The 14,376-nt window shown below is 43.3% G+C and overlaps 1 protein-coding gene across 7 annotated transcripts in view; it reads left to right on the forward strand.

Annotated features, from left to right (window-relative positions):
- ATXN2 (ataxin 2) overlaps nt 1–14,376 on the forward strand; it is a 50,361-nt gene continuing 35,985 nt past the window's right edge. For all 7 annotated transcript variants that reach the window (XM_069870931.1, XM_069870933.1, XM_069870934.1 and 4 more), the window contains exons 1-5: nt 1–260; nt 7,027–7,063; nt 9,032–9,091; nt 9,647–9,718; nt 9,951–10,101. In XM_069870931.1, coding sequence (XP_069727032.1) covers nt 145–260; nt 7,027–7,063; nt 9,032–9,091; nt 9,647–9,718; nt 9,951–10,101 — 436 coding nt within the window. In that variant the 5' untranslated portion in view covers nt 1–144. The remainder of the gene's footprint in view (nt 261–7,026; nt 7,064–9,031; nt 9,092–9,646; nt 9,719–9,950; nt 10,102–14,376) is intronic.

The following is a 14,376-nucleotide window of genomic DNA, read 5'->3' on the forward strand; positions in this document are numbered from 1 at the left end:
TATCCCTCCGCGCCGCGCTCCGCTCCCTCCGCGCCGCTCGCGCTGTTTGGGAGCAACCGGCCGAGCCGCGGCCCCGCCACGCAGCGAGGCCCCGCGCCACGGCCCCCGCCCAGCCCCGGCTGCGCCCTTCGGCCCCTTCTCGCCATGTCCCTCAAGCAAACGGCGGCGCAGCCCGCCGGCAACAACCGCAAACCCCCCGGTAGCGGCGGCGGCCCCGGCCTCCCGGCGGCCGCGGGCGGCGGGAGGCAGAACATGGGCAGGTGGGTGCGCGGCGCTGGGGCCGCTCCCTTTTCTCCGCTTCCCCCCACCCCAGCACCGGCGGGGCCTGCGGCGCGGCGGGGGCCCTGCCCGGCGCGGGGGGCTCCGCCCGGCGGGGCGGGAGCCGGCAATGGCGGCGGGCGGGGCGCTCGCAGGCCCCGCCGGGGCGAGGCCCGCAAGGCCAGGCCGCGGCCGGTGCCCTTCAGGCGGCGCCGGCCGGTTGAGGGGGGGGGGAGGAGGAGGGGGATTGGAGCGACGAGGGGCGATGCTTTCCCCTTTCTCCCCCTCCTTCCCACCTTCTCTCCCACCGCCGCCCCGGGCAGACGTGACCCGCCTGCTGAGGAGGCGGCGGGGGGCGAGGCGGCCGCACGTGCGCGGGGGGACGGCGGCGGGAAGGTGGCGGCCGCGATGGCGGCGGCCACGGGGATTTTGGGGGGGGGGGGCAGCGACGCCTCCCCGCGGGACCCCCCATCGGGGGATGTCCCCCCCACCCAACTCCCCCCGGAATCCCCCCCCGCCTCCTCCCCCCCCTTCTCGGGGTCCCCGTCTCTCACCCCCCTGCCTCCTCCCCCAACCCCTCGGGGGCCTCCCCGCCATCTCCCCCCGGGGTGTCCCCTATCCGCCACCCCCCCTCGCTGCCTCCCCTCTCCCAGGTTCCCTCCCCGTCCGCCCCTCCGCCATCTCCCGCCCGGGAGCCCCGCTCCGCCATCTCCCCGGGATCGTCTCCCCCGGGTGGCCGTGCTTCCCCCCTCCTCAGCATCTCCCCTCGGGTGCCCCCCTCGCCTCCCCCATCCCCCCCCCCCGATCTTCATCATCTCTCTCCGCCTTCCCCCCCCCCTCCCTGGGGGCGCCCCCCCGACCCCCCGCCACCTCCTCCCGCGCCCCCCCCATCCACGGTGCAGCCCCTTCCACGGGGTTTAATTTATAGATTTACAGATATATAGGTTTTGTTTTTTTTTTTAAATGTAAGTCGCAATAAAAATCGTCGCGGGAAGCCAGGCCGCTGCTGGGCCTCGGCGGTGGATGGTGGTTCCAAGCACGGCTTCGGTTTTTCACGGGTTTAAAGGTGGGGGAGCGGGGTTTTGCAGCAGGCTCGGATCCCCCTCCGCGGATCCCCCCCTCCCCACGCCCGCTGGGGAGGCCCTGCTGTCTCACACTGCCTCTGGAAGATTGATCCTGCTCCTGCTCGTAGTGCTTTAGTTACACAAATTCCCACGTATTTGAGGGAGAGAAAGGGAAACAAAAAACCAATAAACTTTCTGGTGTTGTGAATTTTTTCAGTGCTGTGGGGTTCATAACAAACAATCAAAGCAGGGCGGTAACAGTTTTGAAGGTCATAGTCACTCGGAGCAGTTTCATTTCCAAGTTTTATTCATCTTGCTCTTGAACTTGACTTTTATTCTTACTCAGTTTTGTGCATCAGCAATGAGATGGGGTTTACAGTGGTCCCATTGTTGGACACCACTGGAAATAGGGTTTTACTTTGTTACCAGTCTGTGAAACTGCAAGTGGACAAGCTTTGGTAGGGTTGAAAAGAACAAAATAAACTTAAATAATAACAATAATACCTCAGCACTTCATTGTGATGACCTAATAGCTTTTATATATGGCTGTTTAGGTCAAACGTGATGTTTACTGTGCTTTGCTAAACAGCTATCCCTGCCAGCACACAGTGGCACTGTAGAGGTTAACGTGAAGGGCAACAAAACCTACAGCTCTTATTAAAATCCAGTACGTGTGTGAGCGTTTGTCTGTGTTAGATTAGGGGATGTGAGCTTTAGTCTCCCAAGTTTTGAGATTATAGTCATTCGATTTCTCCTACCAATATTGCCTTTCTAGTTTTGTTGGATAAATTCCACTTCAGAACTCCTTGGGGAGTTCTCATAGGACTGCTGAAGAATGTATGTGTTCCTTCAGAGTTGTTCACACTCCTAGTTTTTGTTATTTGATTTTTCAAGTAATTTTTGAGTGAAGACTGTGTAAAACCATAGTCCCTGAGCTGATGGAGCCCCTTGGAACACCTTCAGAGGACTGCTCCTGTTGTCCTACAAGACAAGTCTTGTCTTTTGAGGGTTACAAATTAAACATGTTTCATGCTGCAAATCTGTTGATGTAAATGAAATGTGAAGTGATTTCTTGGTTCGAAAAATCTTAATTGTTTTTTAGCTGGCCTGCATCTTGGTTTCAATATGAAACATAACATTTAATAGAAACTTAAACATCTCCAGTTTATGCCAAGCTTTCCTCCTGGCAGTGTTGCAGCTCATTTCCTTGTACCACTAGCATTCGCTTATCTTCTGGAGGTGCAAAAGAATGTTACTTTTCATGGCTAAGTTGCTCTTAAAGGCTTAGATTTAGGTAGAAAGCTCATTTGATGGTAAACTATCTTGGACCTAATTTTCTACTGTGTGTTTATTACTATAAGGACTGATTGGGCTGAGCAGCTTGTCCTTCTAGGTCTGGTAATGAGTGGAGGGTCTGCTTTGCTCACTATGTTTGCTTCTGTGGTTTCATAATGATGAATATATATATATATGTATTTCATAGTAGAAAAGATAAAATCCTCTGTGAACGAATAAGACATTCCAGTATTTGTTTCCATGATATTTTGAAGGTACCCTTAAAGGTATTCAAGAAAAATAAAGGAGGGTTTATACCTTTTTTTTTTTATCAAGAGGCTCTAAGTGAAATGCTGTGTTTATTTAATAGCAACTGTGTGCACAATATGGCAGATGGGGAATCGGGCTGTAGGGGGATGCCAATAGCACGTTGAACTACGACTGGAGAGAACATAGACCTTGTACACAAACCTGCTCTACTGTGCTAGTAAAAACGTTACCTAGTGTCTACTTTTTGTGTTTTGGTTCAGTTTTGCCCTTATGCAAACACAGGAAGGTTACTTGTCCTTTGGTTGAAAGTTGCCTCTGTCAGTGTGTTTCTTCAAGCACTGCATCATTTTTTGTGATCTGTTTTCCCCCACTGTTATTTTGTCTGGAAGCAAAACACCTGGAACTCAGGTTTTTGATTGTTACGTGTCTCATTACAATTGTGGAAGAAGACTTCTTTTCCCTTTTTATTTGGTAACTTTCTTGCCTAACTGGACTGGAGAGTCCTTTAAGAATAGTTTAAGTTACTGTTTCTTATAGTTGGCTTTGCCCATTAAAAAGTTTAAACTGAAATGGTTGTGTTGTGTAGCTTGCTTTAGAGCCTTAACGCTTCTTTCTCACTCTTATTTTCCTTTTTCCTTGACATCCTTTTTTATTAGCCTGACTAAAGGCTTGAGTGAAGGGCAGAAGAGAGGTGTCCGTTCCATTCAGATAGAGGTAATCAGGAATACTGAGTGCTGGGGCGCTCTGATATAATGGAAGTGACTGTTCTGGATGCTGGATCACACGTGCCATTCAGAGTTTTTCCAGTTTGTTCTAACATCTTTGTGTGTGTCGCTTTTAATACGACCATGCTAAACTGCTGAGCAAAATGAATGGATAACGTGCAAATGAATGAGATAATATAAGGTCTCACCACTGTTGATATGCTTCAGTATGATATTATATACCCACTTATGAGTAAGTTTTAGTTTAGCAACCAACTCATGGCAACGTGTATGAAGAAGTCCAACAGGTTACAGATGTATACTGGTTCAGACCTGAGTCAGGTTACTTACATATTCAAATGCTGCAGAAGTTGTCATTTGTAAGAAGACAAGTTGGCATTGTTACTCTGAGTATTGGGGGAAAAACTGCAGTAACCAATGCAGGACTTCTTGTATGATCTTAATTTGATGGTGTTGATTTGTTTGACTTATATAGACAAATACTGCCCTTAAGTAAAAGTTTATACTTTTCATTTCTCCCTTAGAAGAAACTTTACCAGCTCTCATCTCTGGTAATGAAAGTGCTGCAGAGTATCCATTGAATTTGTTTTCAAAGCTGTAGTAATGTCAGCCAGTGCTCTAGAAACATCTATTCACTCTGTTAAATTCAACAGTCTTTGTAATGGCACTTCTGCCCTAGATATTAATTGCAGTATGGTTGCATTTGTTTCTTAGTCCCAAAGTGAAGACGCCTGTGGAGAGAAAACCCAAGACTTTCTTTCACATCCTGGAAAGACTTGTGTCCCATGCAATAGTTTTCACTTAAGTGGAAAAATATAAATGTGTGACCTTGTTTTGCTTATACAAATGCTCTACTTGGCATGTAAACATTAGGGTGGGAGGTGAGGGATGCTGAGGAACAGGATAGTAAATATTAAAAAATAGAAAAAAATGTGCAAAATGCTGCTTGGGAATTGTTTATTGTGTAGCGTTTGGGATCAGACCCTGGTGGAGCCTTTCACTCTGAGGGTGTAACTGCTGGCCTGCCATGAGTGGGCTACCAAGTTCAATTGCTTATTGCTTTGTCTGGTCCAGCATTTTTCTGACTTTGTGACTTTGGTACCCCAAAGCTAAGGATCTACAAGTTGGGTTTGCCAAGGTGCTGTGTCCTCTCCCAGGCTTACCTTTAACAACATTTCTGCAATACAAATGTCTTTTTCCTGTTAACTGTATTTACTGTAATCAAGATGCGGTTCTAGGTAGCAGATCCAAATTGCTGCTGACCCTTTCAGTTTCCCCTACTCCCATATCCTAGCATTACGGGACTGTTTTAAATGGCGATAAAGTTCTGGCAGAGACATCTACTTTCTGCTGTTGTAAAGGTCCTAGGGTTTTTTTTTTTCGTGTGATGCACCAAAGATGTGTTGAAGGGTGGTTCGAACTGAAGTCTTTGCTTGTTGGAATATAAACCCCAAGTTGATGGTCTCCGTTTTAGCAGAAGATACGGTATTGATTGAATTTTGCATTGGCAGAATTGGTGAATATCTTCTCTTGCTTAACAGTTGTAGCTGGAAAAACAAGAGGTCAGGCCTGTAAAAAGACCTGTTGGATCAGAGTAATGTATAGGACTTCTGCAGTTAGCTTAACTCTTGGTCTGATGTAGAAGTTAGGACCTCTTGCCAATGTGGATGTGCACAGTCAGATTGTATCTTAAAGAAATGTGGGTAGGAACAGTAATTTTAGAAATGTGGTAAGAGGTGAAAAATGTAGAATACTTGGGTTGATGCTTGAAGGGAATATTCTAAACTTTGTGACCAGTCTAGCAGGACGGTCATTTAAGTGCTAAGAATACTTGTCACTAAAAATGGGACTGCTTTCTATTTCAAAGACACTAAACTCTTGTCACTTTTGACCATTTCTGTAGGTGAGGAGTATCATCTGAAACCTTTGAGACCAAGGGGGAGAACTGGTCGAATTGTTTGACTTGGTCATGTTCTTTGGGAGACACTTCTGGTTATAACAAAAGGAAAATTAAGAACTGGACTGTACCTCTTTTAGAAAAAAGAGGGCCATTCAGCTGAATATTATGCAAAAATGATGTTGCAGATCCGCAGAGGGCTCTCTTCAGCACCGAGGTGCAGGCAGCCGTTTGACAAGGGGCAGTCTTGGTAAATGGTGAGACTTGCTTGTCTCCAGAACAAGCCTGAAGCTGCCTTAGGGAGAGGTAAGGCTGATAGGTAATTAAATAAAGGCTATTTGCGTTAGGGCTTTTTTGTGAGATTAGTACTCTGCAACTATTCTGAAAATGTCAGCTAGGCTTCCAAAACCTGTGGTTATTGCCAGTCAGGAAATGTCATCTGTGTGCGTGATGCTGTATGAAACGACATCTCTGTTTCAGAAGCTTCTGTTCTTGAACAAGTCAGGTGATGGTTTAGTGATTTTTCATCTTTTCCTCATTTAGGCCTTTCATGGTTCTTCGATGGACTTGCTTATTTCTGCAGAATTTATTGGAGGGCTATTTCTGTTCATTGGGATAAATTCCTTTGAATTCATGAGCCCTCTTTGTAAGGGTGTGTTGTTTTGAGAGCAAGGGTGTATCCAAGCACAGCGTGGTGTTTTCAAAAGCAATCGAAGGCAGTTGACATTCAGTTGGAGTTAGATTTCGGTGTTGTTTGGATATTTTGGAATGTAGACATGATTCTTTGGGTCTCTTTAATTAAATGATTGCACCTGTGAGGCGGGTCTATTTGAAAAAGTGAAACAGAAGACTTCATTTTGCTTACATTATAAGGTGCGCTTCTGAAGTTGTCATAATACAAATCTAAATCGTTAAGAGAAATACTTGAAACTAGGACTTCTTGGTACGAGGAAATAACTTTCAAGTAAGGCTTACCAGTGATGTGGAAGAACTGTAGCTGCTGCGTACTTGCAAGCTTCAGGGGTTCTGCTGGGGCCTGGGTATCTGAGGGGTTTCATCTCTGTTTGCAAGCTATTAAGAGCATATAGGTTAATGTAGAAACTTTTAGAACTGTCCCTACACATGGGGTAGGGACTTCCCTACAGAAGTGCATTAAATGGAGTAGTTAAATTAGTGTGTTTGAGGGGATGGGCAGAATTGCTTCCCTTTCTGGGCTGTGATAGGTAAGCAAGCTCTGTAGGAAAAGTCTTGCAGTCAGGAGCATATTCATATTCATATCATATTCATTTTGTCCTCTCATTTATTGTAAATAACCCTCTTCTTGCCTACTAAGAAGTGTAACTTGCTTGTAGGCCAGTAGTTTGGAGGATAAATGCTATGGGTCCTGTAGCTGTCAAGTTCTGCTTAAAGGAATGCTGTTTTTCTCTGTTTTCCTTCTCAACACTAAATTAAGATGGGTTTTTTAATTCTTGCATGTTAAGAAATTAATTAGTTTTGGCCGTTTTTAATCGTGTCCCATGTTTGTATTTAATTGCAGAGGTCGCAGCAGTGGCAAAGGACCGCCTCAGCCTACGGTAAGGAGATGTTTTTTCCTCATTGTACCACTAGGTAAGAGGAAACAGCTTATGTACAATGAACCCAAGAACCAACAAGAATAGCAGATACTGGAATATTCTTTCTTTTTCCTTCCTTTGGATACCCTGATGAATGTTTTAGACTGAGATATGCTTTTCTAAAGATGTAGGATCTTGCATTCATTCAAGTCTCCTTGGAAGGGTGAAAGTGGGAAGGGTCACTTAAACTTCTGACTCCAGTAATATAAATCTTCTGCATTTTCTTGCAATTGTAGTTGTAGAGACAGGTAACATTGAACTTAAGGCAATGCCTTTGAATCAGTTCCTATATGAAGATTGACATTGGCTTCTCCCTTAAACAGGTGACAGTAAGACAGCATTTAGTTCAACGAAATTGTTATATTTTACTATGAAATAGTAAAATGCCCACAGGAAAGCTGGGGAGAATATCTTGGTCAGGAAGTGCAGGGTTAGAACGAGGTGGAATGGTTTTAAGCTGGAAGGGAGAAGATTTAGATTAGATATTAGGAAGAAATTTTTTTAGTGTGAAGGTGAGGAGGCCCTGACACAGGTTGCCCAGAGAAGTAGTGGCTGCTCCGCCCCTGGAGGTGTTCAAGGCCAGATTGGATGAGGCTTGGAGCAACCAGATCCAGTGGGAGGTGTCCCTGCCCATCGCAGGGGGTTGGAACTGGATGGGCTTTGAGGTCCCTTCCAACCCAAACCTTTTCATGAATCTATGAAGTAGCTAGCCCAGTATTATCAGTAACCTGAATGTGTAGCTTTACTTATTGCTGAGGGTATATATTGCTGAGGTACGGGTGTGGCTTGACTTGTAGAACATAATTTTATCAAAGCTAAAATGTGGATCTCTATTTAAAGAGTGGATCTTTGAACTGTGCTGATCAAATATTTGCTAATTTGTTATTGGCCTGGTTTTCAAGGATGACTAATTCTGGGGACTGGGGCAGACGTAGGACTACGGTTTGCTTGCATTAATGTTTATTGAAGATGCCAAGACTCTTCGGTAAAAATAAAGCAGCTTTGTGGAAGCGTGATGAAAAAGATCATACGTGAACAGTAACCATCGTAAAGGTGTTAGTCTTTACATCCTCCACACTAAGTGTTGAGCACGGAAGTGTCCTCCAACATGTCTTTTCAGACCGGGAAGGTGGCTAACCCGCAAGAGATAGCGTATTAAGTAGCTGACAGTATGAAAGATATGTTGTCAGTTTAGAAGCTCAGAATATAGTGAGGTCCTTGCATGTTTCAGCATCTCTTGTTTCACAAGCATGAACTTGACAGGGAGAGATACCAGATGTTGCAGCAAAGCACAGACATTCTCACCACTTCATGAACGCTTGTGCAAGCCTGTCAGTGAGCAACCTGGGTGATGTTGGTCAGCTCTCCTACTGTAGGAGCTCAGGTTCTGATGCTGCAGCAATTACGTTTAACTAATTTCATGATGGGTTCTGTAGCTCTTCAGCACTGCACAATTTGGTGTCTTCAGCTTCTGTTAATGCATGTAATCAGGTCTGTTAGATGACAAGATGTAGTTCAGCAGGCCCTGAAAACACCTCTTTACTTCTATGACAGTTAAAGTACCGTATTCTGTTGATGGGTCTTAAACCAGAGAAGGATGCTAGCAGGGCTTTTTCATTTAGGAGTTTGTGCATGTCAGCTTCACTCGCCAGCAAGAGAATTCCCTTATTGAGTGATGTTGGGGGTCACTCTGTAATGTGTATCGTCTTTGGAAGGGTGTTCGGGTATTTCATGATCAGAGAAAGGGGTAAAGGTCCTCTGGAAGTCTCACGTGACCTAAGTTATAGGTATGTCAACTGAGTAAGGTTTTTTGACCAATGTTTCTAGGAACTAATATATACTGAAAGCCTGCATTAGTTTTGCTGTGCTGGCTTTTTCAATTGTACAAGTGTTTCTCATATATTCATGATATCTTTTTTTATGTTTCAGATTTCTTTCGATGGCATCTATGCAAACATGAGAATGGTTCACATTCTTACTTCAGTTGTTGTAAGTTTTCATATTTGGAAGGAGGGTAAATGGTTTGTATAGTGACATAGAATTGTTAACTAGTCCACTAAGTGTAACAGAATGAAGTGAATATTAAACTTTAAAAGTAGGCATCTTTTGCCAAGATTGAATGTCAAAGAATCACAGTAATAGCTACTCTGTTTTTTTTGGCTTGGAAAGGTTCAAATGCAATTTGCGGAGGTATAGCAAATTTTGTACGTGCACTGGTCATACTTAGTTTTTTGTCTTTAGAGAGATTATGGATAACTAAAATGAGTCTGTGTGCAGGGAATGGAACACTTTCTCCCCAGATTTTAGGGGAAATCTTGCCATGCCAGATGAATTAAGGCAGCCTGTCCCACATCTGCTGGAGCCTAGGCTAAACCTTCATACTTGTTTGTCCCCACACATACACACTGATTTTGGTTTTGCACAAAAACTTGTTGTATGCATAACTGGTCAAGAGTCTTGTGAGCACCTAACATGTTTCTGTGAGTACCTATAAACCCCTTCAGAATATACTTCAGCTGTATTTTCATTTTCCTTGCATTCTAGGGATCCAAATGTGAAGTACAGGTGAAAAATGGTGGTATATATGAAGGAGTTTTTAAAACCTACAGTCCTAAGGTAATGTATTTCATTTTGACCCTTCCGTGTCTTAAAAGATCCTAATACTGAATAGTCAATGTTTGATCAAAACTTGAATACTTATTATGAATTATTTTGACTGTTCTTGTCTAAGTTTACTTAAGCAGATTACCTTTTGCACACTGTTGTAAACTGTTTTTTGCAAGTATGTGAAGTTATCTAGTAGCTTATTGTGCATTAAGTTAGTGTATTCCTTTTATATCTCTAATAGTGTGATTTAGTGCTTGATGCTGCTCATCGGAAAACTGCAGAATCCAGTTTGGGGCCAAAACGTGAAGACATTCTAGAGAGTATCTTGTTCAAGTCTTCAGATTTTGTTATGGTGCATTTTAAGGATATGGATACCAATTATGCGAGAAGAGGTATACTTGTTTTTGAAGTTGTCTCTATCTTAGATCATAAGTCAAGATTTTCAAAGTATATGCTTTAGGATCCTAAGCCTGAAGTTCGCATTTAGACTCTTAATGACTACAGAACATGCAAATATCCCATTAAAGTCAAGGAAAAGAGCGGATGCTCAGCACCTCCCAAAATGGGAAGTTTATTCGAATTTGAAAAATAGATTTCAGAAGGTTTGTGAGGGTGCACTGCTTTGAGCAGCTGTTTTAGGTGTCTGGAAAGCAAATCCTTAGTGGTGCTACAAAATGTTTTACAGATTTTGTGGGAGGTTGCTTTTTTGGTAAATGTCTTTCTAAATTAGTCTATGAAATGTTATATGGGAATCCATGAATATTCAAATTCTTCATAAAAGATTATTGTTCAGAGTTGGTGTGTATATAAAGTCTATATTTAGTTAAGTAACTTTTGTCTCTAAACATGAATTCATATAAATGTTCTAAAAATACTGCTGCAAACGGAGCTAAACATACTTAGAAAATCCGTGATTTGTGTTTTTAATTTCTGCTTACTAGTTGTAGGTCTGTAGGTAAGGCTCTTCAAAATACAGAAGAAGCTAGTGAGCTAGCAGACAAATGGTCTTAAAATCTTGAAGACATGGCTTGCAATTGTCAGAATTAAACGACTTTACAGGCAGTCAGGCAGTATTCATACCTTTTAATGTCTGGCTCCAAGGCCCTTATTATTTCTCTGGAGCCTAAGAGGCTCATAAGTCAAACAGCTTTGGTTCCTTTGTGCATTTGTGGGGGGCAGCAAGTCTCAAGGGGTTTTGTGCTTACATTCCTGACTTGCTGGGCTGAGGAATAAAAGCCAATGCGTAGCTTTCTGTGCTGTGGAGTTAAACTGCATATCTCCAGGCTGGTCGACAACTGGCACTGGGAGCTAAGTGGTTACAGTAACGCCCAGGCTTCATTCCCAAGCAGCAGTGACTTAGAGATGCATAGAGACTGGTGGACATTTAATGAGGTCTTTCCACCTTGTGATTATATGTGCCTGATTTAAAATTGAAGAATGAGAGGCTTGTTGTTTCAAGGAATTTGCTTTTCGCAGAAGAAGATACATAACGTCAGAGCAAATGTAGCATTGAAATGCAGATAAGTTCCAGGTTCTGGATGGGACTGTGAATTTAAATTACACAAGAGGTGTTTTATAATGGATCTGTTATGAACATCACTTCAGTGTAAATGCAAACCGGGGCTCTCCGCTGCCCAGTCTCTGTAGATTTTCAGTATATGGAATGAAGAATGTATTACTACTACTACTAGGAACAATTACTCACTGGACGTTTTCTAGAAGAAAATAACTGCTTTAGGTTGAACAGTTGCTCAGTTTGCTTTATTAGGTGGAATGTCTTTGAATGTAAATCTCTTAAGTAGTTGGAGAGGAGAGCTGAAATGAAGCTGCAGAGACTTGCAGCAAGATAAACTGGAAGGCTGCAGAACTTGATAACTCGTAGTGGCTAAATTAATCTGCTTTCCATTTTGTCTCAAAAATGCGTTATGTTGAAATGACACTAGAGAGTGTAAGTCAGCCTCTGATCACACCTGCGAATTAGAGCAGTGAAGGGCTTTCTGCTTTAATGAGTAAAGATTCAAATGAATGGCAGTGTATGAACACGTGTGCAGGAACTGCTGGCCTTTTGTACTTAGAAATCAACCCAAGTCTTCCTGGTACTGAGTCAGATAAGCCCATGTTGTTCACACTAACAATTGAGTCTGAACTCTTAGGTGAGGAGATGGTGGTCCTTGCCCTGTTTGTGTTGGGTCTGGTTCCTGTCTGGTGCCCTGGGAGGTATGACAGTGTTGCACTTCTCCAGGAACAAATATTTTTAAACTGCCTAGCCCTCAGTGGTTTTTTTTTTTTGCTTTCACAGACAAAGGAGAAGACAATTTGGACATACATGTTTGGAAAGGCAGCTTGTTCTCCCTTCTTTAAACATGTAGGCAGACAAAGGGGCACTTGACAAGTGCTCTGTTGTCGTAGGAATGGAGCAACCTAGAGTAGGGTTTGCTGGGGTCTGAATATGTAGAATGTCTCCTACTCTTTAGGAGACTACTGGACTTGAGGAGGCCTTGAAGTAAACTTAATTTCTGAAAAATGTATTGTTTGGGAAATTTCAGTGCATACTGGCTTCCTCTTTCAGTGTAAGTACCTGGATTTCTGTATATTTTTGTTCTGGCATTTGCTTCTCTAATGAACTGGAGGAGTGTGGACAAATGGTGCTTCTGACTGTTCTTGATCTTGACTTTTCCCTCAATCTTGAATAGTAGAGGTATTTGCTGCCTTGTCTGCCTGTCTGACCAAGTCAGGCAGAAGCGACTGGAAGAGTTCTGAAAAAGAGCAGCAGGTGGGATGGATTCTTCTTTCAGAAGAGTGGAAGATACATACATGTCTAAAAAGAAACCATGTGAAATAGTCTGCCAGGCACCTTTCATTGCTATCGCTCTTGTGCAGCTTTGGAGCAGTGAGCTGATAATTCATCCTGCAGCCACACCACAAGTGCAGGGGAGGTAACGGTAGTACAGTCTTGGGGTGGGTGGAACCACCGTGTTTGGAAGCAGCGGTCTTGGATATGTTTGTGCCAGACGTAGTGTTGCGCTGTTAAACGCACCAGTAGGGAAAGTCTGGTGCCTGCCCAGATTGTAGAAATTGGAAGGGGAAAAAACGTTAGGCCTGTGTGGACAGGGACATTATAACAGTTTATGTTTAAAAAATAAATCTGTTGCTACTTCTGGGCCCTTATTTGTAACTCTGGGTCTGCACAGACCTTTGTGCTCTTGTAGATACCTGTTAAGCTTCAGGAGGAGTGGAAAGGAGTCATTTGAGGGTCTCACTGTGGAATTAGATCTTTACGCAGTACAGGCAGGCTGATGAATGAAACATGCAGTGGAAAACTCAAATGAAATTGTATTACATCCATTATCCCCTTTCAGAATATCCTGTCTGCATTTAAAGAGGCACAGGCACTGTCTTCTGCACGTGGCAGTGGAAATGGGCTGCTAGAAATCCACTCTAAAACTGTGCAAGTTGATGTTCTTGGCTGTATGTTAGTATGTAACGTCTTTCTGCTTCCCCTTCTAAGGCAAAGGTGGAGTGCCTAGATCTCAGAGTTGCTAAATGTCTTACGCTGTGTGCTTGAAATAGGAGGGTATATTTCCTCTGGATTCTACAGAACAAGCTTCTAGCAGTGACGTCTAGTCTTAAAAGTCAACAGTGCTCGTTTGCGTATGCTTCAAATTTGAGTAAGACTTCAGAGTTGCTGCCTTGCCTTCTCTTTAAAGACAATTCCACATCATAATTACTGTTAAAGTAAAAGGCTTCTATGATGTTTTTATTGGGTTTTTTGGCACCATTACTGCGCTCTGAGAAAAATATTACAAATCCAATGAAAAAAGGCAGAAGAAAATTAGCTATTTAAGTTTTTCCTTGAATTAGCACTGAAAGTGGCATCCTTCCAGAGAAAGTGTTGCAAGGGGAATAGCAGTAGGCATATTATGAACAAAGGAATGAAATGGTGGCTCTGGGAAGCTGGTGGTAACTGGTTTTAATGTTTCAAATCAGTCTTAAGTAGTTACAAAATAAATGAGAGTTTACTGTTGAAACCTTTGAGATAAAACCTCAGTTTGCTTTGGGCCCTGCTGAACTTGATCAAAGCTCGCAGTGTGCAGCGGGAGGACCTTTGGCACATAGTGCCAATTGTTTTGATAACATTTGAACTGCAGAGCCGCACTTAATAGCGTGTTTGTGCTCTTCACTGTTTGTAGCTCAAAACATGCTTGTGAAAACAAGAATGCTAAACACTGACATTAATTAAACCCGGACTCTTAATTGCTCTATTCTGGCAGGTTTTTCTTTCAACTCGTTTAGTAGCGTGTACTTGAAGAGTTTGCCCAAGCTAAGTTTTTCTCAGAATGTATATAATTAATTAGCTTCTATTTAGTGTGAATTTCTGTTGCATAGAGTTGTCCTTGGGATATTTTTTTTTTTTAATTTTTCCCCCAGTTAGCAGGCTTTAAAAAAAATAAGCGAGGTCTTCAATATCAGACTTCTTATTTAGGAGGTGTTTTAGATATTAGGCGGGTACAGAGGTGGAGGGGCCTAACTTGAGCGCTAGAGCTCAAGCTCTTTGTTTAACCAGTTTCCATTTGATCTTTAACTTGGATTTTACTGTGTAGAAAAGGAATTGATGAAAAATTTGGCCATATCAAGGTGCCATGTGAATTGCTCTTTCAACAGCTCAG

The sequence above is a fragment of the Phaenicophaeus curvirostris genome, chromosome 17, assembly GCF_032191515.1.
Source record: "Phaenicophaeus curvirostris isolate KB17595 chromosome 17, BPBGC_Pcur_1.0, whole genome shotgun sequence".
Classification (NCBI taxonomy): domain Eukaryota; kingdom Metazoa; phylum Chordata; class Aves; order Cuculiformes; family Cuculidae; genus Phaenicophaeus; species Phaenicophaeus curvirostris.